At 37.9% G+C, this 24843-nt stretch overlaps 1 protein-coding gene across 1 annotated transcript in view; it reads right to left on the bottom strand.

Annotated features, from left to right (window-relative positions):
- LOC139941322 (furin-1-like) overlaps positions 1–24843 on the bottom strand; it is a 56986-nt gene that overhangs the window by 18500 nt on the left and 13643 nt on the right. Inside the window, exons 6-7 of the mRNA XM_071937755.1 lie at positions 24574–24650; positions 6154–6242 (exon numbers count right to left, since the gene is read on the bottom strand). Of these exons, the coding sequence (XP_071793856.1) occupies positions 6154–6242; positions 24574–24650 (166 nt within the window). The remainder of the gene's footprint in view (positions 1–6153; positions 6243–24573; positions 24651–24843) is intronic.

The raw sequence follows: 24843 nt of genomic DNA, 5'->3' as shown, positions 1-24843 counted from the left end.
ATGTGTGTACCTCCCCCTTTCTCTCTCTCCATGTTCTAGCTTAAAGGTAGGGGTAATAGATTGGTGTTTGTCATTTTAATGCGGATTTTTAAGCCGAATTATAAAGAATACTTTACAGTAAGCTAGAGTAGTAGTCTCAGTGGATTTGCTACCTTCCGCCCAAGTGGTAGTTAAAAAGCAGGACAGTTCTTTTCAGACCTGAGAAGTCTCCAAGAAATCGAGAAATCTACTCCCCGATAGTAGAACATATAGCAGGACAGTTCTCTAAAGAACAAAATCTACCTGGCAAGTAGAAAAACACAACGCAAACCATACCTCACCATGCAATGCATCAAATCCCAAAATAAATGCACTATGTGAAAGTTTCAGCTGACTAGTATCTACTTGCAGAGGGAAAACTGCAAAAAACTGTCACAGTATTTTGCACAAGGACACCAAATCCATCCTCGTTTAGCGAGTTGACAGCGAGTACAAACCGCACCTCTGGCTGCAGTATCCGGGAACGGATACCGACCCTAGGAAATCTGAGAAGCAATTCATGCATGCAAATGTTTCGGAGAAAAAAATTACCCCAACCATGTAACTTTATTCCTTTGAAGGGGAATCCTTTTCTCAAAACATGTTCTCAAATAGGCTTAAGTTTTTATGATAATTAATTTTTGCAGTATTTACCAATCTATGAACCTGCCTTTAACTTAACTCTCATCAATCTTAAGTCGTGTCCGAAACGACGACTTCGGCTACAACTACGGCTAGATCAGCGCTTCTGTAATTATTGAAGAATAGGCAGATGCGTGCGATCTAGCCATAGCTCCAGCCAGAGCTGTAGCCAAAGTCGCCGTTTCGGACACGGCCTAAAGTCTTTCTACCATTCAAATCAAAGGTCCCGTGTGTTAACGATTGTAAAAGAACGCAGTTACACTTATTGCTAAGAGAAGGGTTTTCGCCCCGTTGATTCTGGCATAGTTGGGAGCATTTTGCCTAAACCCTTAAAAGGTGCTATAACAACCGTCTCATGAATAAAAAATGTCATAGCATACCTGCCTTGACCACAAAAATCTTGTAGGACCAAAACTGATATATAGTTTCCATATTATAGGAACATTGCAGCAATAAGGTCCTGAACTGGCATCCTTCAAAGACATGAGGCATCTTTACTGCAAATGTCAGTACCTTTTTTTTTTTTTACTTTGGCAGACGCGCTAATTGTTGTCATCAATTCAAATTCTTGCTGATGGTTTCCCCCTTGATGACGAGCCAACAGCTGAAAATTTGACTTGGGGGCTTAACTTATATCATACATTGGTGTCATCAAGACAACAATTCCAAAAGTATTTGGGATGCAATGTGCATTTGTTGTAACTTGGGACTAAGTTCTTACTTTCAAACTTTACATTCAGTCGATGAACAACCATTGAAACATCAAATGTAAGCTTTTTATTTGTCATAATAAGATAGAAAGTATCAAAATTATTTTTCTTTACTGAGATCGTTAAAATAGGCCTATTGACCCCTTGCACGCACATCACACGCGGAGACTGTGCCACGCTAACCATTTTTGGTGGGCAATAGGGCTACATGTAAACGCCGCGTCACCTAAAATGCGCACTTCACTGAAAAACGCACATTGACATTGACCACCAAAACGGCGCATCCAAGATTATTCTAATGATGACGTCAGGTGAATAGGGTCAATATCCCTTGTTTGGCACGCTAAACATGTTTTTTATTCATATTTGGCTTAACGTTGTCAGTGTTCCCCCCATGCACCAGCTAGCGTATTGGGCCAATACACATCATTTGGGCCTTTGAGCTTTTAACTTTCTAATGTACATGACTACTTCTGAAGGATTTTGGTATGTGTATTAAGCAAACAGGCCTAGTCTGTTAAGGGGGTAAAACCATTCATATGGAAATCCCTCATCCAATGCATTATTTGTGGCCAAGGGGAAAAATAACCACTCTTTGGCATAGCTTGAACAAGCACTGTCAATGCATGTTATATAAAAAACCTTTCGGCTCAAACGTTTTATTAATATTTGCCCAAGCGTTGCAGGTTCATGTACAGTAAACACTCCAAGAACAAACCAGAAAAATGTGAATTAAAATTTTCATTATAGAGCAGCATTTCATGCTTCATTAAATTCCTTTCCTAAAATCAATTTGGCAAATGAAAAAATACACAGCATATAAAGGAGAGATGAAAAACACAACACCGTTTATGCCAGAAGATAAATCTGAAATGTAATAACCTGTATAGTCATCACACCCCTCCCAATAAAAACACGTTATTAGACTGGTTTAAAGGGTGTGTGGCAATACTACACCCATGAACCTTGTCCATTTGCCATGTATAAGTTTGTAATTACAGGAATGGAGGAGGGGTGATAAGGCAGGGGAAAAAACATGTGTATTTGTAGCAACCCGCTTCCATTTTAAAAGTCGCCTCTGTTGTTTGTTTTTTAAACGATCTGAGATGAAAATGTTTTTTTTTTTTAAAACACCCCAGCCGGTTGTCTTCAAAAATGTGTCGGCCGGCCATTTTGTGAGTGAAAAAAAAAGGTTTAATGTCACTAAACCGACAAGCTTTTGTAAGAATTTTGAAAACCGACAAGCCGGTGTTGTATGAGCCAAACATATTTATTCCATTTTTCTGCGGGATAATGAATGCAAATTAGACATTTGAAAGGTTAAAAGGTAAGACTGGGGGGCATGTCTCACTGTATAATTGGTATTTTCCTCCACAAATTTGTTTTGTAATTCATTCATTTCTGTTTACCTTGTGGAAGGGAAGTACAAGTAACTTTGTCATGAAATTGTTTTTTTACAAAGTAAATGACGGAATCGTTGCCCTGTAGTTCAAACAAAGACAGACTTATATTGAAGGAATTTTTTAAAGTATGGATGGAAGATAAACCAAGGATTTCTAACCTGCAATGTACTTGCTATTATAAAGTTTTAAATGCTATAAATTATCTTGAAAAACATTTCCATTGAAAAGTTTGTTATACAGCACTGGGATATAAGACAAATTGTTTTTAAAGCACGCCATTGACATTCATTTGTCAATGGCCAGTATTCACAGCTAATGAGACTCAATCAATGAATTAACAACCATGTGGCGTTTAAACTAAATATTTTTACCGTTTTCTACCGTTGGGTTTTGAACTACAGTTTTCTACTCATTTTCTCAACGACTTTCACCAGGTCACATTTTCATCAAGCTTCGACATGTTCAGTATAAACATTTGCTTAGCAAAAAACAATTTTGCTTACAAGTATATTAAAGTTATCAATCAAAATACCATGTCACATGTATCGTATGTGGCTGGTATGCTGTTCTTTATTGCTTAGCTGAACATTGTAAGCAATATTTTCTGCTTTTAAAAGCAGTGCCATGAAAATAGGCCCCTGACTCCCTGAAAACGACTGAAACATTTATAAGGAACCACAGAGTTACACTTTGAATGAATGCATGTACTTTCCTCAAACCCAATAACACTGTACGATTCCTTTAGATGTGAAGCAGTTATTGGAGTCCAGTAACTTGATGAATCTGCCCGTGACTACGAGTTCATCTAACAACATCTAAACCTCAATGATGGCATCCCACAACAGTCACTCATCATTATTGCAAATCACGAGTAGAAACCCTTGTACGAATCTACACTATGATGGCGTATGTGACCAACTCTCACAATGAGAGTCTCGGGGCAACTATTAGGATCTTTTTTCTTCTTTTTTTCATCTTTTTTTTTCAGGGGACTACCAGGGCCTAATTTCATGGCTCTCCTTACTGCCGGATTCTGCGCTTACGATCACCATCCACCACGTTATGTGCAAGCGGCAATTTTCTGAGCTAGCGGTGTAAGGGGAAAGAATGCCTAGTTAAGTAGCCGAGTGTGCATGCACACAAGCAAACGTGAAATACGCATGACAGACATGTAAGCGCGGAATTCCCTGCTTCTGTAAGTGTAGATGTTTTGCTTAAGATAAGCAGAGCCATGAAATTGCCATCAGTTTTTCTCTTAGTGAAGGGGACCTCATTAATGAGGGAACTTCTACAAGACCAAATTCAAAGGGGAACCCTGTAATGACCAGGGGGCATGGAGGCTAGTGCCTCTGCTGCCTCTGTGAAGTACATGTACATACTTCTAGTGACCAAAACAAATGATGCCTCAAAAGTAGAGAGCACCAAATTCAGACTTGAAAGAAAAGTACTTCCAAATAACGACAAATATAAGTTTTGGGTTTTTTTTAAGTCATGAGATCCAAACTAATTCTTGATCACATGTTCACTCATTTCTCAAAAATGGCACACATAATTTTAGGGAAAGTTTTCCACAGTGACTCTCTTTATACCAATGTAAAGTTACATGCAAATCTGTCAACATTTTTCACTTCAATCTTTCCAATGTTGTGCATGAAGCGAGTATTTTCCCAAAATGTACATACAGCAGCTAAAGCAATTAACTTCAAAGGTGTTACAGAAACACGTCACACTTTCATTCTTGACCCGACCATAAATAGGTGATGGAATTGGAAATGGATTCACAGAAAAAGTTTACAAATTAAGGAAGTTACGTGTAATTCAACGGAACTGATGGTTTAGAATTCCGCTGGGTGGGAAGTCCGTCTCCTATGTAGACTCGCCCCCTTCTAATTTGTAAACCATACGACTTTTTAGAAGAAAAACAAACTTTCTACAGCATGACAGGATTTGAAACTGAAAGTATGTTTTTGGCAGGAAAATCAGCACTACCAAGGACCAAGCGTAGACCACAATATTTCAGCTCATCATTCTGAAAGACCACAATCTCCACAACTACATCACATCAGACGTATAGTTCAAGGATGAAATATGACGTATGTGAACATTCCTGAAAATGGACTGCTGGCCTCCTATCTAGACTCAGATTCCAGATGTTACAATTCAGAAGGTTTACTAAGTCTTGGTGCAAGGTAAAACCTTTACGGTAATACCATACACTCTACACTACACGCGTTGTGACTTTTCCACCAATAGAGGGCGTTTCTGCATTAGTGCTGTGGTTGGGTGATCTGGAAAATTCCCAACAGCGCCAGCTATCTTTCAATAGTAATGTGCGCGGCGCGAAAGGAGAAGTGGAGTGGGTGATCATGATCACGTTAGTTGAGTGATAGTGAATAACAACGTCTTGTAGTGTATACCAAGACTAAAGCTTAACAGACTAAATGTTAATGCTCAAAGGCAATTTTTTTAGAAAATCCAGAAATCAGGGAAAAACCCTTGAGAAACGTTTATTTCATCAAACTAAAAAAAAATTAGAATTTGAACCAAAATTTACAGAGGAAAAAAAAAAAAAAGTTTTGTGGGACAGCTGGGAGTGAAAACCCATGAGAAGAAAAGTAGAATTTCATCATAAAGCAGCCATTTTGGATTTTCTTCCATTCAAACCAAGGGAAACCAAACTGAGGCTGGAAGGTAACCAAAAATAGTCTGGCCCCCTTTGTATAAATTGAGAATTAAGAATATTCGTGTCAGTGTGTATACAGGGAACTTCAGTGTGACTGTGTTAAACAAAGTTCCAACCACCCACCCCATGAGTCAAGGACTGTCACAACAAGAACTCTGCAAAACCCATTTACATGTATGAGCTCCCCAAGCAGCACTTGCTGTCCCAACTAATGTGCTACCAGACAAGTAGCAAAGCTGGAGGCCCAGCATTTTTTTCTACTTCTCAGGAATGTTTTGATTCAACTTGACCCCCACGACCTTGAATCCACTTCAATGTCTTGCAGACAGCATGAGGGTTATGGAGCAATTAGACCATGCCTACAGGTCCTCCAAGCAACCCAGTTGAAAAATGTCTTTCAAATATGAACTTTAATCCACTTTTTGAAAAACTACAGTCTCCAGGAAGAGTACACACGTTTCTATCTGCAGTCTTTCAAACCAATTTGATGTATAGGCTAAAAAGGGCACCCTATGAGGAAATTGTAAAATTCTACTGTCGAGCATTTCAAGGGCACCAAGGCAAAACCAGGGGGCATGGAGGCAATTGTCTTCATTGCCTCCGAAAAGAATCAGGCCTGCCTGCCAATGCCATCAGAACTTGAGTCCTATGGGCTCAGCCAGGACGTGCCACACAAAAACAAGAACACTGAACTTACCTCCGATCCTGGCATTGTAGGCAATCCCAACGCTGCATATACTGTTATTGGCAAGGGCTGCCACCTCCCCAGCACACCGGGTACCATGCCTGCAAATTAAGACACCCACAGGGAACAGTTAGACACAAATTACTACCCGCGTAAACAAGCCACAATTCATTGTCATTCTGGTAATAACTCCAAATTATCTTTTCAAAACAGCTTTAAAGAAAATACGATGCTTATTTGAACAGCTTGGTTATTTGCCTTTTATTATTTTAAATAAAAGTATGAGCTTATTTCAATATCAATTTTACTTATATTTTTGCAGAGTTGCCCTTAATTTTTTCAGTGATTAGCCATCAGGTCCACTTAGGTTGTCACTTCAAGAGTCTGCCATCCTTTTCACAAGACCATATTTCATATTAAAGATGCTATGTCAGATTTTTGGCCCCAAACATTAAATAATAGATTTTTTTGAGTGAATGGTATTTCAAAGAGTATCACCTGCTCTAACGAAAAAAAGTTTAACTTTTACTTTTAATGGTCAGGAACCATGACAAACATTTAAAACGTTTCTTATAAAACACATAAGAATTGGTCACGTGATATATTGTTGGGATCCCGACAAAAATTTTGAGCACTTTATTTCACTGCTACTAATAATTGGCGGACTTTTACGAGCAATGGCTCAAACAAAAGCTTGTAACTTTCTCGACCCCCACCCAAATACCTATTGAATTTTAAATCAAAATTCTTGGGTCAAATCGGCCAAAAATCTGACATAGCTTCTTTAAATAGTATGCTTTACAAAAAGTGAACTAGCCAGCTGGACCACTTGGAGTGAACTTTGACTGGTCCTAATGTATTCTACTAAAGCATTTAGCCAGCGGACCACTGTTAAAAGGAGAACATTGTTTTGACGCATAAAATTTGGAATACCTTCTGACAACACTAGTTAAGAGTCATGGTTAAACTAAAGAATTAGAAAAACAAACAAAAATGTGTTAATATTAGTTATCTGAGGCAGGTTTAGTAAGCTTAGTTGAAAACAAACAAAGGGGGGGTGAACAAAAGAACAACTTTAAAAAAAAACTTAAAATTCTAAAGAAGTAATTAAAGTAGAATTACTACTCTTAAGATCTACAGAATGATTGGGTGAATATATTGTTTTTGTATGGTTCTTACCATAGAAAGAAGCTGACAATAACGCCTTTTTTATTCATTTCATTTATTACACATCAAACAGAACAATCTAGTGTCAATAACCGGACAAATTAAAAATGACAAAATTGAGGTTCAATAAAAAAAAGAATTCCAAATGGCTGCCAATGCTTGTTAAACTTCCTATACTTTTTCACAAGACTAATCTGCGATGGCCTCATAACCCAAATATCTTTCTCAAGGATAACTCTGTCATTGTGCCACATTCCATGCCTGTATCATGAAATATTTCCCTTTTGTACACCACTATAGCAGCTGCAGGCAGCTGCAAGATTTCAATTTGTTTTACAAATAATATAAAATATATGTATGTAGGTCACATACACTGTACTGTGGTGAATTTTTTTTTTTTACCAGTTTCAAATTATAGCACATTGGGATCAGTGGTGTATTTCCTGCCTTTCACCTCTGTGGACACTGCTTCGAATCCCACCTCAGACCAGAGACGTGCATGTGGATTGGGTTCCCAGTCCCTTCCTGGTTGCGTTTGGGTTTTCCCCATGTGGAGATTTTTCCTCTCACCTCTACAAAATACAATTGAGAATTTTTTTCTCATTTCCTATTTGTCCTGTTATTGGCACTAAATTGTGCTGTTGGACGTGTAATTAATCAAATATTCTAGCCAAATATTGTTTTTTGTGTAACGAGAAACAACATTTGGCTATACACGATACGTGACATACTTTGACTGTGTGTCAATCTTGTATCATCAAAGGCACAATACCGTCACTATCTGACGACTACAAAAAAACACTCTGCTACTATGGATGATTTAGTGTACAAGAAACATACTCCTATATGTACATATGGGCACAATATTTATAATCATTGACAGAAAATTTCAATATCTCTGTGATCAAAACTGTTACTACAGAGAAGCTAAACAAAGCCATGTTTAAACTCTCAATTTACCGTCACAAAATGTGTACTTAGGCCCAAACAAGACAGACAACAGCACACTGTCAGGGTGTATGCATATTGAATATGCAAATTACTTCTTAGACTGACCATCAAATAAAAGTCTGCCAGTTATTCAAAGAGTAATTCCGTTTCTAGCTCCCCACAGGCATAGGGGAACTCAAATTTCTTGTTTGAGTTAATCGTGTAAAAAAGGAAAATATAAAAGACTGTATCCAGGCACCAGTATAAATGCCTAGAAGTTAAAGGCAAGGAGATCTCGCCAAGAATGACCCTCCCACCTCAAGCGCGCACTTCCTGTCAAAACGATGTAATATTTGAAAACGCTGGCGAGTTGAGGGAACTTCGAGAGCAGTCGGACTACAGACAGAAGCTGCTCAAGATTTAGTCTTAGTTTAAAAAGACAGTTTTTGGCTTTTTCCTTTGGTATAACCCAGATTTCACCTCGTCATTACATTCTTCCATAATGCACTCACAACATGCATTCAATGTTTGTATAACATCACAGAGGTTTCAATACCACATTGGTGTAAATTACTTGTGTAAATTTATGCAGCGTTAGAATTAGCATATATTTGGAATATAGGAACAGTGTATGGAATAAAGTCAAAGCCACATTGGATTGATTTCAATAAATATGATCAGTCAATACAAACCTTAATACATCAGGAAGCATTGCAACATTCAATTTGGGCAGCGGTCACTAACATGCCTCCAATATTTGTATAATAGCAAAGAGGTTTCAAAACCACATTGTCTTCCTTCATGTGTACATTTTTGCAGCATTAGAATTAGCATACCCACAGCTTCCGGGGTAGGGTTTAGATGAAAGAAATCAAAGCCACATTGGATGGATTTCAATAAAGGTGATCAGTCAATACAAATCTTAATACATCAGGGAGCGTTGCAACATTCAATTTGGGCAAAGGTCACTAACATGCCTCCAACATTTGTCTAAATATCAAAGAATTTTCAACAGGGCACTCTTCCTTACATATGTGTAAATTTATGCAGCATTAGAATTAGCATATCTACAGCTTCCCGGAAGGGTTCGTATGAAATAAAAATCAAAGCCACATTTGATTGATTTCAACAAATGTGATCAGGCAAAGCAGAAACAACATTCTCAGTACAACAGAGAATGTTGCCACATTCAGGACACGGACAGCGGTGTAATATTGAAGTGTGGGAGACGCAGTCATCCGCGCGCTCTACTCATTGAGTGTGTAATTATCGTCTATTTCTGGCTTACCGACTGTGTGCATGTGACACTTCATCAGGCTGCAACTATCTATGTCATGTTCCTTGCCTTCAATAACATAAAATGTAAAACAGTTTTTCACTAAACTACAAGGGAGTAAGAATTTTTTTAAAACTCATCCTTGGTTTGTTTAGAAGGATTTTAATGGAGAAATATAAATCAGACTTGCACCACTGAACAAAACATTAACAAAATAGGGAGACCGCAAACATTATGGCTAGATAGCTCACTGCTCAGTTAGTGGACACAGCAAGTTAATCTTGAAGTCTGAGGTTCAAGCTCTACTCAACTTTTCTTGGCTCAAACCAAAACTATTTTGAAAAAATAAAAAACATGGCTGCACAAGCACATAACTGATATTTATATAAATTTACAATTTCCCCAACCCCAACCCTCCACTTTTTGTTCTTTTTTTTGCCTGGCAAATTAAAGAGTGAGGCTTTATCTGTTCTGATTTGTAGAGTCACAACATCTATGGAACTTACTTTAAGTTAACCTAAATTTTGCTTCTCCTCATTGAACCCAAGTCTCGACACTCATGGGGTGACAGGTCTTTTTCTTCAGCCGCGCCACGCATCTGGAACTCTCTACCACTTAATCTTTGATCTTGTCTTTGTACTGCAAAATTCAAGTCTCTTCTCAAAACTTATCTTATGTCACAGGTTTTCAATGACTAATTTTGTTGTGTCTGTTTTTCTTTGTGTTGTGTTTTGTTTTTGTTTTGTTTTTGGTTTTACTGCGCCTTGAACACCCAGCAGGGTGGATATGTGCGCATTACAAGTCTTATTATTATTATTATTATTATTATTTAAATTTTGTATTAGCCTAAAAATACCACAAGCTTGTTAACAAAACTTCATGGTTGTTCCTTACTTCAGCTTTGACACAACTAAGAAGCAATGTTTCAAGAAAAGCAGTTCTAAGAAACATAACAATTCAGAAATGGGGCTCAACACTTGCGCTACCTGGGAACAGCCATTGAAAAACAAGACAAGCCCAGTAAATCTAGCCCAGCGTGCCCCTGCGTGAATTGGATTTGAAGCTAGGTCACTCTAGGGTGGAGGGGTAGGTAAAGTACAGATTGGGGTAGAGAAGTACAGATTGGGGTAGAGAAGTACAGATTGGGGTAGAGAAGAGCCTTGGACCACCCATCACTAGGGAGTGTTTGGAGGCAGTGTAGTACCTGGGGGCTCAGGTAATTGGGTTCCACACATCTCTCAACCATAAAGGAATGTTGGTATGACATTGATACTAGTAGGGCCTACATGTACGAACCATCTAGTTTGAAATATACTTCCGATTCAATGGTAACTCACCAAAATGAGTCAAACTTTCAGCACTCTGGTTTAAGTATTGATTTTTCATTCACCAAATCCAAGTCGAAATTTCAGTAGTCTGGTATTTGTATGATTTTTATAAGATTGACACTTGGGTATGTGTACTTATGCTCAAAACCATCTAGTTTGAAACAAGTTGACTATTCCATAACTACTCACCAAAAATTTTGGCAATCTGGTTTTCATATTGAACCTACATGTATGGCTTAATGTACCAATCGATATGAAGAGCAAAGCAATTTTGGTAAAATCTTGCTCAAGGACACAACTGCCAAGATAAGGATTCGCACCTACACTCGAGCTGGAGTCTGGTGCTCAATAAGAGTAATAAAACACATCATCAACCGAAAACGACACAGGAAGGCAAACCTCAACAACACTATTACCTCTAAATAGCCTTCATGTTTTAAAAAAAAAAAGCAAATCAAATGATTGCCTGTCATTGCTGACAGAAAAAGCTCTCAAGCCAGCATCCAAATTTGAGTAGGCCTGTTAAAAAATTATTGCATTTCCACCTTTTGGTAACCTCTGGAAGTCTAGATTCTAAGTACGTAGCCTGTGGGAGCAATATCCTCAAAGCCAGAATTGAGATCAAAGAGCATGATTTCTTTACATCTCAAGAAAATAAAAGCAGTCTTTTTTTTGCCCGACAGACATAAAAAAGCTCTGAAGTCAGATAAAAAAGTCTGACATTTCTTATCCTCGATTTATCTTCAATCTCTTGCCTGCCATGTCAAGGGAAATTAAGGAGTCCATTCAAACACACATTGGCCGGTGACAAGTTATGATAACAGGCTTCTACAAGTACAAGGGTTCATATGGAAATAAAATTCCCCACTCAGCATAAGTATTGAATAAAAACAGAATAGATCGAGAAAAATAAAACATCTGATAGAGACTGAAAAATTATCCTTAGGTAGTTCAAATTAAAACTTAATAAATATTGCATGCTGGCATTTTGGTCATTAAGCTTGGTTAATTGCCGAAGCTGCAGCACACTTGAGAATTCTTATCGGAAACAAAACACCGTCCACAGTGTGTCGGCTTTCATTTGATATTATAATAATGTGTTATATATACAGAAGAAGGTGTAATTATTTCAAGTACCAAGGAAATGCTCCATCAATTCACATTATGAAAACAGAGTGTGCATCGTTTCTCATCAACACACACACCCCCTCATCAAAACAAACCAGCAATCATTCGCAAGATTTATCCGCAACTCAAAACACTTAATTAACCGTACTTAATTAGATATTTTTCTTCTAATTACAACACGAGGCCAGACCGTATTGTGGCGGTAAACATTCCAGGATTCCACAACAACCGGACGAGAAATTTAATTAATTTTTATTTCATTATTTTTGGTTTTTGTTTGAAGTGTGGAGATAAGGAGAGTCGGGACAAAGGTATGATGATAGCTTTTTGTGTTTCAGACCGGGAGGAAATAAAAGCGTGGGTGACAGTAGGACGCCTGAGATAGAGATCTCATTCATTCACCCCTAGGGAGTCTAAATGAAGATTTAATAGACGTTAAATTTGCATCGGGGATTAAGAATATAATTAAGAATATACACTTATGTGTGTAGCACTGTATACTCAGTACTTTCCCGAGTCCTGTGAAAAAAATCACAGGCATTTTTACTGAAGATGAAGATGTTTCATGCTGCAATTAAATGCAATGTGGGCTGGATCTGATTTTATAAATCTACAGACATACAGGCATATGTAAGCTTCTTTTTTGAAAGGAAAAGGGCACCAAGGCATTTGCTCCTTGGTAAAGGGCACCATATGAGGAAATTGTAAATTTCTTCTGGAGCATTTCAAGGGCACCAAGGCTACGACCAGGGGGCATGGAGGCAATCGCGTTTGTTGCCTCCGTAAAGTACCAGACCTGGACACAAACGATATGAATAATTTTCAGTAAGACAACATTTTTTTTTAAAGGATGGATAACTTTGGTTTTCAACATGGTTCTAATTAAATTGATTGAAAAAATGTATGAACAATATGTGTAATATTTAATTAAACTTCAGCAAGTTTGCATTCTAACTGACTTGTCCATGCAAGTGGACATCTCCAGTCGAGCTAAGCTAGGGCTGGATTTCACAAAGCACTACGATTCATCTTACGATGGGTAGTCCGCCCCCTGATACCAAGACGAGAAACCCTTCAAATTGGGTATGGGTGTTCATTTTTTATTTTTTTTTTTTATTTTTTTTATGCAAGTCGCCAGACATATGAGGACTGAAGGCCACTTCAAGATGTGTGCTACAATCAACTATCACTAGTTGCCTAAAACAATGTAGCATAGCAACTCTGTTGTAAATGCGCTCTCTCGTGACTGAGCAATTCATTTTTAATAGACGTTACTATTAAAAATTAACAAGGCAAACTGGCTGATTAACGGAAAAGTGTATTTTTTCCACCCTTATAAGCGCGACGAAAACCATGAATAATTCAACGCTCTTTAGAGTGGGAAAATTAGAAAACGTTGTCAGCAACACAATCCAAAGAGACTTTTAAATTTAAAGAAACATTACTGAATTGGTAAGAAAAAACTTGTCTAAGATCATAGATTTACATAAAACTTTTGCTGTCTAATGATGATGATACATGTACATGTAGTAAGAAACATCCCTTGAAATATTTCTGTATGAAATTTCATATTTGATGAGAAATAATTTCCGGTACTCAGTGAGAATTTTATTCTTTTTTTTAAAGTCATGCAAAAATGTGTAATTGGTTTTTCACTATTTTCTCGAGACCCAGACTGGCAGATCGATCTCAAACTTCTACAGGTTTGTCAGTTTATGTATATGGTGGATTACATAAAGTACTTACACTGCCAGCACATGTTTTGTTAGCAAAAACCAATTCTGATTTTTTAAAATTTTTATTTTGGGGTAGTGTTCCTTTAAGGATTGGATCATTAAAGTCTTGACTTTTACCATATCTTAGAAGCCATGGCTCTGTTGAGTGGTGGGAGCCAAGGGTATAGAGTAACAGCTGGGTAGCAGTTTGCATGATGTTGTGGTTGGATTCAGGTGATGGCTTGTAACATGAGACCACATGAAGTTAAAGCCATTGGACACTTTCGGAAAACAGTATTATCCAAGGCCCACACTTCGTGTATCACAACTTATTTAAAATAACAAACCTGTGAAAATTTAGGTTCAATCGGTCATCGGAGTCGGGAGAAAATAATGGGAAAACCCACCCTTGTTTCCGCACGTTTCGCCGTGTCATGACATGTGTTAAAAATAAATCCGTAATTCTCGCTATCGAGAATTGATTTTATTGTTTTCTCAAACAGTAAAGCATTTCATGGACTAATATTTCAAGAGAAGTCTTTCACCATTACCTTCTGTAAACCCTGTAAGTTATTTGTAAATCTGTGAACTTTCTGTACCGAAAGTGTATAATGGCTTTAAGGGTCCTGTGTTAGAATTCAGGAAGGTTACTGTCTTCCTGGTAATTCATGTCTGCGTGCTGCTGCGTTTTTGTTTGTTTTTTGTAACCAAAATGCCTAAACCGCCATGTATGCTTTGTTTTTGAAAAGACAGGGGCACCAAGGCATTTTCTCCTTAAGGGCACACTATGAGGAAATTGTACATTTCTACTGGAGCATTTCAAGGGCACACAGGCAATGACTAGGGGGCATTGAGGCAATAGCCTTCATGAAGTATCAGGACTAGCCTATTGCTTTTTTTTATGGCAGCATGCTGAAGTATGAATTGCCCATCCATATGGTTGAGGAACATAGTGTTAGCCAGAAGGGTGTCTTTTGAACACCCTGTTTTATCATTTTTTGTTTTTGCCATTAATATGTAAATGTAACAATTTGGACAATCAGTTTTTAATTTTCCAGCAAATTTGGACACCCTTTTACAAAATCCTGGCTTAACACCTTGTAGTGAGGAAAGAGCCACGATGCTACGCGGTAATAAAAATAACAAAGGTTTGCGTTTTCTTAAAGATGGAAAATCAATTGAGCCAGACAATTCCAGAACTGATTTCCTTCCTGGTGGTTACTGGTGAGACAAAGCCAGACCAACTCACAATAGAGGGTAGAGGAAACGTGGGAAGTTAACCACAAGAAAGCTGCAAATGAAGTTTTATTTGAGATTATACATGTACAGTCTAAAGCCAAAATTGAAAATTAAGTAGTTAATGATGCATAGTTCAAATTTAATGACTGAGCAGGTCGAGTATTGATTGGTTGAGTGTTGAGTAGTTGAAAGAGTGATTGAGTATTAAAAAGTTGGGTAGTTAAGAATCAAGTATTTCAGAAGTTGACTTTTTTTACAAACTTTCTACTTCACAGGTTTCTGGGGAAGACTGAAAAGTCAGTTTTTCCAGCTAAACCATCAAAGTCGCTCACTGCTGCATACATGGTCATCTCATCTGAAAGTTATAAATGCTTGTACGTAAGTCACCCCGAAAGAAAATGGACTATACACATGTACGAGTTATGTATAACTTGAGTTTGAGAAGCAAGTGTTTTACAGACTTGCACTTCTTGCAAGAAGATCAACAATTGGCTTGTCGTTTGCATACGCTTCATCTGAAATTCCGATTCCAAAAGTTACTGCCGAATGTCGATGTCGATTTTAGACCAGACAGGACCTGAGAATCAATACTAACAAGCTGTCCCACACAGTGAAGTTGATCAGAGTACAGAAAGAGTCTAGGAGGGGAAAAACTTCTAGATCGGTATAGATTTCATGCAATGGTGGATTACAGATCTTCTTGCTAGGTAATCGATCACAACATGCACCCAAACGCTCCGAATTGTCAGTGGATTTCATCATCAGAATTGAAAAGCCCTAGAGTCACGGTGCATCGGTATAATGAGGTTTATCAGAGCACAAGACGAATAATTCAAGATCCTCCGAATGATCGATCACGTTCCTCTTAAAGGGGTGGTGCAAGGATGATGGATTTTCGGAAGAGCGCATTTGTGCAAAACTATATTACTTTTGTATATTTGGTTTGCGGTAACACCATGTGTGTATCTACTTGCCACGTAGAGTTTGTTCTTAGAGAACCGTCTTGCTTTATTCTACTGCCGCGGAGTAGATAATCGGAGGTTCAGGAGACTTCATAGTTCTGAAAAGAACTGTCCTGCTTTTAACTATTACCAAGGCGGATGGTATAGAAAATAGACTAGACTACTACTTTAGCTTATAGGATCGTAATTCAACTGTACTACCGCGGAGTCAGTTCTGAATTGGTCTCAATGTTTCGACTAGCTTGCTCTAGTCTTCGTCAGGAGACTGTCTTACTTTTAAAACTTGATTTTGAAGGAGAACATACATGATATATTTAAACCATGATACGACCTTCCTCGTCTGGCAAGTCCCAGCCCAAACAAAAACAATGGCAAATGAAAACACATTTATTTTTCAGACAATACTGTTTGAGAAGGACACTACGGTCAGTGCAGTTTGACTAGTGCACAGTTGCCAACTCCATTTAACTGTCAGATTAAACTTCACTGGTTTGCCAATACTCTTTAAATTTTACTGTACAACTCTGACTCAAGTCCCTAACCATTAACTCAAAAGATTATGTGGGGGGGGGGGGGGGCATTTGCAAACTACCGTGAACGAAGAAGGCTGATCAATCCAGGTTTTGAAACGACTTCAACTAGGAGGCCATGAAATGGTATAGATTTCCGAAAGAAATTAAGTCCCTTAGGTTTGGGATGAAATCCTATCTCAGATGTTGTTTTTGTAAATGTAATGTGTAGCCAAAAGGGACAGGAGAACTTTCCGTTTAGAAGGAGAGAAAATAATTCCTTTTCTCCATTTGGTGTAATCTCGTACATTGTGCTAGAAGCAACTCATGTGCAGATAGTGGAAGAAATTTGGCAGTCAGTGGGACTTGACTTCTCAAAAAAAACTTGACACAACTTACTGGTAAATTTGTAGCGCTACTGTGAAAAGAACCTGCAAGGTTTTTAGAGAATGCCGTCAGTAACACTCAGGAATAAAAGGGGACTAGGGATTGTTTATCTTCTTTAAGGGGGAAAACTTCAAGTGTACTTTGTTACGGTATAAGCATAAAAAAAAAAAAAAAATGATACAACTTCTGGTAAATTTGTATCGCTACCATGAAAAGAAGAGAATGTCGTCAGTAACACTCATGAAAAAGGGACTAGGGGTTGTTTATCTTCTTTTAAGGGAAAAAACAACGCATTAACTTCAATTGTATTTTGTTATGGCTTAAAGGCAGTGGACACTATTGGTAACTCAAAATAGTTATTAGCTTAAAACCTTACTTGGTAACGAGTAATATGGAGAGGTTGCGAGAAATGATGAAAGAAAACACACCCTTGTTGGATGAATTTGTGTGCTTTCAGATAGGAATAAAAGGCTTCTAGCTAGAAGTCTTTTATTATTTTAGTGAGAAATTACCTCCTTCTCAAAAACTACGTTACTTCAGAGAGAGTTATTTCCCACAATGTTTTATACTACCAACAGCTCTCCAATGCTCGTTACCAAGTCAGTTTTTAAGTTAATATTTGTTTTGAGTAATTACCAATCGTGTACCTTCCCTTTAATGTAAGCTTTGATAAGCACATTTGTTTTTCCAAATAAGGTTTAATGTAAGCTTTGATAAGCACATAGATTTATTTTCTTGTCAGAGTAATTTTACAATCTTATACAAAAGAAATCATTCACTGAGATCCCCCTAAAAATTGTGTCTTGATATTTTACAAGGCATCTTATGTTCAAACATTGACCTTTTAAGGGGAGAATTTAGGTTTTCAGGTCAGATTGTTTATATTTAGGAAGGCTTTATTTGGGGCTGCATGAACACCCTTCCTCAGTGTACGGCATAAGATTGCCTTATAATGCTAACTCTAGGAAATCATCCTAAGACGTAAAAGATGTTCGGTTTCAGGTCTAAGCCAATACTAACTAAGAAGTCTCCAAGTGTATAAATATTTGGGATGGATGCGCAACGTCCATTTGAGTGTTTTTCTATGGGACACGTTTATAAGCACTAATGGGTAACAGCCAAACAATTTTATTAAGGATTGCGGCATTCCGAAATTTGGGTTGTTCGTGTCAACACGGGATCTGTTTACACACATAACAGAACTAGACAAAAAAATTCTAGCACAGCAGTAAAGAAAACTGACAGAAAAAGTCAGCCTTAAAAATGTCTAGTCACTTCCAAATTTGTCCTTGAGTGTCACCTTAATGAACTTGTAAAAACCGCTAAACCAAATCCGGGGGAATTCCCTCTTGACGTCTTAACATCTGGGGATCAAGAACAATACATTACTTTTATAAATGACATTTGATGAATGTCGGAATTCCGGAACACGGCTTCCGTGTCTGGCTTCTCCTTTTTAGACCCGGAACCTCCCAAATGTTACAATTCAGAAATACAATTCCAAAATGTTTGGACACAATTGTGTCTATTTCTTTCGCCCTTTGGTGACTGTTTTACTTCTTTCCAGAAATGGTAAAGGCTCAGACAGGCTTTGAGAAAAAGCTTGAAATAAGGACAAATCCTGAGAAACCACCTGCCTGTTCTATTTCATTAATCCCTCCATCAGGGCAACGATTAGCAAGACACAGAATAGAAGCAAGAGAAAACCTGTACATAGTGGACAGGGTTGGAACTAACCACTGGATCATTGGCCACAGTCAAGTAATTGTAGCCCTTGGCTATTAACCCCAACCAAACAAGTTCTACAGTCTAACAGTTTTCCTAACACAAAATGGTTTTCCAAACATAAAACGATTGTGAAGAAAAAAACTGCCCTGCCCTGACAAGAAGAAAGAATCAAACTTGTTTTTGTTTTTTTTCAGAACCTAATCTTGTACAAAACCAATGATTCACAAAACAGAATGGCCTCTATAATTTACCTCAGGGAGGTTAATTTCCAACATTCACAAGCCTCACAAAATCTTATGCCATCAAATGCCAGAAAACATTAATAAATACGACCTTGCTACCTTAAAACCACAACCAACTTGAACAGTAGAGGTCATGTGGCAGGCACAGTGTGAGGACCAGAAACTTGTGGACCTTTTTCTAATAATTCACTGGAAAAACACAGTTACCTAGAAAATTGTCATTGCTGATGTTGTTCTTCAAAGATTTAACAAAGTATGTGTAAATTTCGCCCTCAAAACAGTGTTATTGACCCGACCTACTTTTCCAGAGCATACAAATTTTTGCAACTAGACCACAAGGCTCAATATCCCACGTCAACTTTTCAATCTGCTAAGAACTAGACTACCAAGTAATCAAGTTCCCCAACTTATCAACTCAATCTGCAAACAGGAGATTTCTTAAATCCGTCCAGGCAGAAACCTTGTGTGGGAAATCCTATTACAGATACATAATTTTTTGGATCAATATTTTTTCATTTTTCGAAAAGGGGGAAAACCCAAAACTTCCTTAAAGTACCCTTGAAGAATAGGAACCCAGACTGAAGACCCTTATTAAGGTAATGGCACAGCTTTTTCCCAGGGGTGGATAATCCATCTTCCTGAATAGTGTGAATGCACTACTGAGTAACATTTCCGTGTATTCATGACGATTGAGATCTCAAAAGTTGAACAGGCAGCTGCCGAAACCGGAAACCGCTATGTCCTGGAAAAATGTTCTCAGCCAAAAAGTCTGTTTCACTTGGCTTTGGTTGTCTGTTAAAGGTACTGGACACTATTGGTAATTACTCCAAAAATGTACGACCATAAAAAATTACTTGGTGAGAAGCGCTGCAACTGGTGATAGTTTAAACTAATTTAAGAAAGGACTCCCTGAAAAAAATTATGGTTTTGATGAATTTTTCACCGAAAACAAAATTTGAATCCGTGAAAGGATTTATGCCTGAATCTTTTCTTGGACTTCTGAGGGTTGGTGTCCATTTGAGAATGCTGCGGTCAGAGATGCTGCTACTACCCTACTCAACCCTTCACAAAAGTCACTACAGATGGATTTGATGATCTGGTTGTAAAAAAACACGTGACATTTTATGTTTCTTTTCTCAACAAGTAGACACTGTGTTCAGCTGAAACTTTCACACTTTTATTGTGTTTTTCTTGATAACTTTGCCTATAAGTCAGCATTACGTTGACAAAAACCAATCTATGACCCTACCTTTAAATGTGATAATGCAGCTGTGAAGCAAGCTATTTAATGGTGAAATTTATATTCACCACTACACATCCAGTCACATTGATGACAGTTATAGCATTAGGATATTGCAAAGGATGAGTAGTGTGAACGATCAACCACATAGGGTTCGCTAAGTGATCATGGGTGCATGGTCCCCGAGAGAGTAGAGATGTTTGCAGAATGGTTGAGGTATTCCAGACCAGGAGTTCATAATCACAAAAACAGACTTAAAGATGATAAAAGGCCAAAATCAATGTCCCTTCGGGGATAATAAAGTGAATTGAAATTGATACAAGTTGACAGTGTTACAAACCTTGGAGTTTCAGACTACATACACGTACACGTACTTCCTTTCTAGTGTAATGAACGTGTTCAACATACGCTTGCCTCAACTTTGAAAAAAAAAAGCCATATATCTAGAGAATATAAAATGTGTTTAACCCATTCACTGATATGTTTTTAAAGCCATTGGACACTTTCGGTAAACAGTAATGTCCAAGGCCAACACTTTGTGTATTACAACTTCTATATAAAATAACAAACCTGTGAAAATTTAGGCTCAATCGGTCATCGGAGTCGGGTGAAAATAACGGGAAAACCCACCCTTGTTTCTGAACGTTTCGCCGTGTCATGACATGTGTTAAAAATAAATCCGTAATTCTCGATATCGAGAATTTATATTGTTTTAATGTTTTCTCAAAAAGTAAAGCATTTCATGGAATAATATTTCAAGAAAAGTCTTTCACCATTACCTTCTGTAAACCCTGTAAGTTATTTGTCAATCTGTGAACTTAAAAAAAAAAATTTGTACCGAAAGTGTCCAATGGCTTTAAAGTCTCAACAAACTTTCCCAAATTGGGAAATTGTATTACTCGGGTGGAATTCAAACACACAACTGTTGCCATTCTAAACCAGATGTCCTACCACTAGACCCAAAGAGCTAGCCTAGCCTAGGGGCATTTAAAATTGTCAATTTGTTTTCAGAGTACATGTGGAAAGTAAGGAGAAGAATGGTTAAAAACACAAATGGATACATAGGGTAAACTATGATATCCATTACAAATGTGTTAATCTAAATGACAAAGCCAGGCAGCTGTTGTGCAATTTTTATCCACACAGTAATTTAAACAAAACTATAAGGGATATCAAAATAAAATCCCTGGCTACATCTCAGAGCAACCTTAGTTACTGGGGCGCTGTACTCCTTTTTTCAAAATTTTGACTATCTCTGTTGTACTACCTATGTAATATAAAATATTACATCTACAAAACAGTGTAAAACCATGGTATTTCCATAATTGCTACACGAGGCAAACATCCACTGACGTGAGAAAAAGTCCCTTCATGTCACGATATCCCGCAACGATACAAAAGTCCCTTCATGTTACGATAATATCCCACAACGATACAAAAGTACAGCATAATGTAAACAGAAACCTTGCCTTCTGTAAATTCTGATCTCGTGATTCTGGGAAAGGTACCTACGTGAACATGATTTCATTTTTCACGCCTCCAACAAAATATACCGCCTCCAACAAAACAACTGTTTCCTGTCCATAGGACATTTCGATGGTGACATAATCTTCTTGCAATGTTGGAAAAACCATTTTGGACACGCTAAGATACGAAACTGTATTTTATAATGTGAACATATGCGCATGCAATTTGGCTGTAAAGGATTTTTCAATTACATACCCGATATTAAAATGCCAAGGACCTCGTTGATTGGCAAAGAAGCTTCCAATTACTAATTGTGTATTTTACAGAAACGTTCGTTGCGCTGTTTTTTCACTTGATCAATTTCTTTCCGAAGGTGACTAAAGGTCTTTGTTTACTTTGAAAACAAGAAGAGAAAATTGCCAATTGCAAGGCCCAAATTCAACAATGCTCAACATAGCCCAGGGCCCAATTTCATAGCGCTGCTTAAGCACAAAAAGTAGCTAAGCGCAACAAAATTGTGCTTACTAGAATAAGGTTACCAGCCAAAATACAATGTCACTTGTACAATTTTTGACTGGTATTCTGCTCATTTTTGCTTAGAAGAAAATTTAGCAATATTTACTGCTTAAGCAGCTCTGTGAAATTGGGACCAGGCCTTGGCCATGTGTCTCCTTCCCATACACATGTACTTAAAAATCAAGATTTTCTGATGGAAGGTCCATTCCCTAAGTTTATGCAGTATGGCTTCCCCCTCCCTTAACAGGTCATAAATCTAGCCACACACTTGAGCCCTGCATCAAGTATTTCTTTTGGAACACTTCGAGGGGCAGCAAGGCAACGATCAGGGGCATTGAGGCGATATTTCTGTTTCCTCTATGAAATATAAAGCCTGAACTTTTCACTTGATGCATGCATTAAATGACTGAAACTGTGAACGTATGTAGATCAACTTGTATCTTAGAATTGACTGCATCAAAAAGTTTCAGGAAAGTGAGACAAGATGGCAATTCTAAAACATTGAACATCCAAGTTAGAGAAGTTATAAATAAAGCAAGAAGTACGGGAATACATTTACCCAGCTCCCGAACATGACAACACATTAAAGAACATTGAGAGCCTTGCACCTACATGTAGGAGGGAAAATAAAGACTGAAAAGTTCCAACCTGTTGATGTTTCCGGGTGAATACCGAGGTTGAGGGTCCGCATCGTTATCGTTCAAATCAAAACTCCCTGGTGCGTCCTTTGTGTTTAGTGTTTAGGGTTAGCGATGGTTAGGAATGAATGAGTGAGAAGAAACAGATGAATGAATGGGTGACTGGATTAGAAGGATGTGATTATTATCTGTGACACCTGAAAATCTCATTTTAGAAGATAGCATGCTCAAGTTACAAATCCTCCAACCAGCCAGAAAATCTTTTTTTTTTTTTTTTTTTTTTAAGGATTTTTTTTGGTTTCAATGTACTTAAATCTGTTTTCAAAACAAAACAGTACATGAATTTTGTTTTCTTCATTGCAGTATGTGACTATATTGACATTTTCACATGTCTAAGGCTAGTTTTGATGCAAGTATTTATGAACTGTTTACACAGTACATCTGCTTTTTGCAAATAAATCTGCATCTTGTTGGCAAAACCATTATCAATGTGTTTTTTTGTTTTTTTAAAAGAAAAATGAACAAAGATGGGCATGATGGAAGATTTAGTATTGAGCCATGCTATCACTTTGTCAAACAATTTACCAACTTCAAATTTTTCTCTTCAACATGAAAAAGAAACTTGAAGTAATAGTTTCAATGCGAGAACCACAGCTGCCTTTAAAAAGACAAAAACCTTTCCTGATTGAAAGTAATTGAAACTACAAAACCACACAACTGAAAGTACATTGAACCAGTTCCACTACCAACGATGTTGTAAGTGCGTGCAGAACGGGGGAAATGGTTCCACCTACGTTAACCTAGGTTCTTTGAACAAGAGTGACAATTGTTAGAAAGAAAAACATGAAAGGAAGAGTTAGCAGCTTGATACAAAAACAGTTAATGTTGAGAAATTGTGAAGCAGATCATTTTGTTGGTGTACTGTTAGTCATGAGATCATGAGAGAGACGGCAAAATTAATTGGGAACTTTGCAATATTTATTTGAGATGTCTTATTTTGCAACATACGACTCGATAGATATACAGCTTAATTGTTGCAGAGTATGCGTGCAAGAATTCATGGGTGTACACAGTTGTGTTCTAGTAAGCGTGACACTTTAGATTTCATACTAGCTTTTACTTATCTTGTACCATTTTTTTTTTTAAAAGGAAACTTCAGTTTGACAAATCGAAAAGTCTAGAACAATTTAGTGGGGCAGCAAGGGAGAAAGACTACGGGCAATGGCAACCATTGCCTCCAAGAAATTCTAAGCCCACTACAATTTGTTTGTCTGTAATTGCATTCTCTCTGTAAATACGACTGTACAAACACCAAAGAAATGACCTGCTTCGTGATGAAAGCAAACAGGCTGTGCAAGACAGCATGACATGCAAATGCAGGCGTGTTTAGTTTAAGCACATAGCACTGTCAGTTCATGCAAGACCCCCAAACCCTCTCCCATCTTAACCTGGCTTGACTCCGTTCGCTGCAGCTGTTTTGGGGCTGATTTGACTCTTCGCGAAGGAACGCGACATTTGGTCACACAGGGATCAACATCTTTCAGCTGGGTATGTGCGATGAAACAGATGCCAAACACTGTGCTTTTGGAGAGCAGGCATTATCTGTGAATAACTTTATCTTTAAAGCTTGCTCTGTACGCTGAATTTAGTGACGAGAGTGGACAATTCTAGGGTGCCATGTAGACACTATTAAGACTGCATCCAAATCAAACGACTTGGGATAGGGCTATGGCTGTTGGCTGCCATTGCCAAAGCCGTTAGAACTCAAATTTAACAGCAAGCAAGTCTGTATAGCCAGTACCACTAGGTTTTGATACCAACTCTTGTATAACTTTTGGTTTTTTTTAGGGTGTTTGAGGAGTACGAAATTCCTAACGGCCAAGAAATACACAACTCAGAGTCAAGTCAGGCACAAGGGAGGGGGTGTGAGGACGCCATTTTAGGGGATCATTCACAACACCTGTTTTCATTGGAGTAGTCGTATCTTGGCTGGGGGTCATCGTCTCCACCGTTGACGTCATAGCTGGCTTCGGGGTCCTGAGACATTCACAAAAGCACAAAACCGTGTACAGCATGCAATACAAAAGGAACAGATAGTCCAAAACAAAACAATGATAGCAGGCCTGATGCTTCACTTTTGGGAATGAAAGAGGCACCGAGGTGATTTTTCTTGAGTAAAGGGCACCGAGGCATTTTCGTCTTGGTAAAGGGCACCAAGGCATTTTCGTCT

Source organism: Asterias amurensis, chromosome 9 (genome assembly GCF_032118995.1).
Source record: "Asterias amurensis chromosome 9, ASM3211899v1".
In the NCBI taxonomy this organism is placed as follows: domain Eukaryota; kingdom Metazoa; phylum Echinodermata; class Asteroidea; order Forcipulatida; family Asteriidae; genus Asterias; species Asterias amurensis.
Note: the sequence above shows the minus strand (reverse complement) of the source record. Positions and strands in the feature narration are given on the sequence as shown.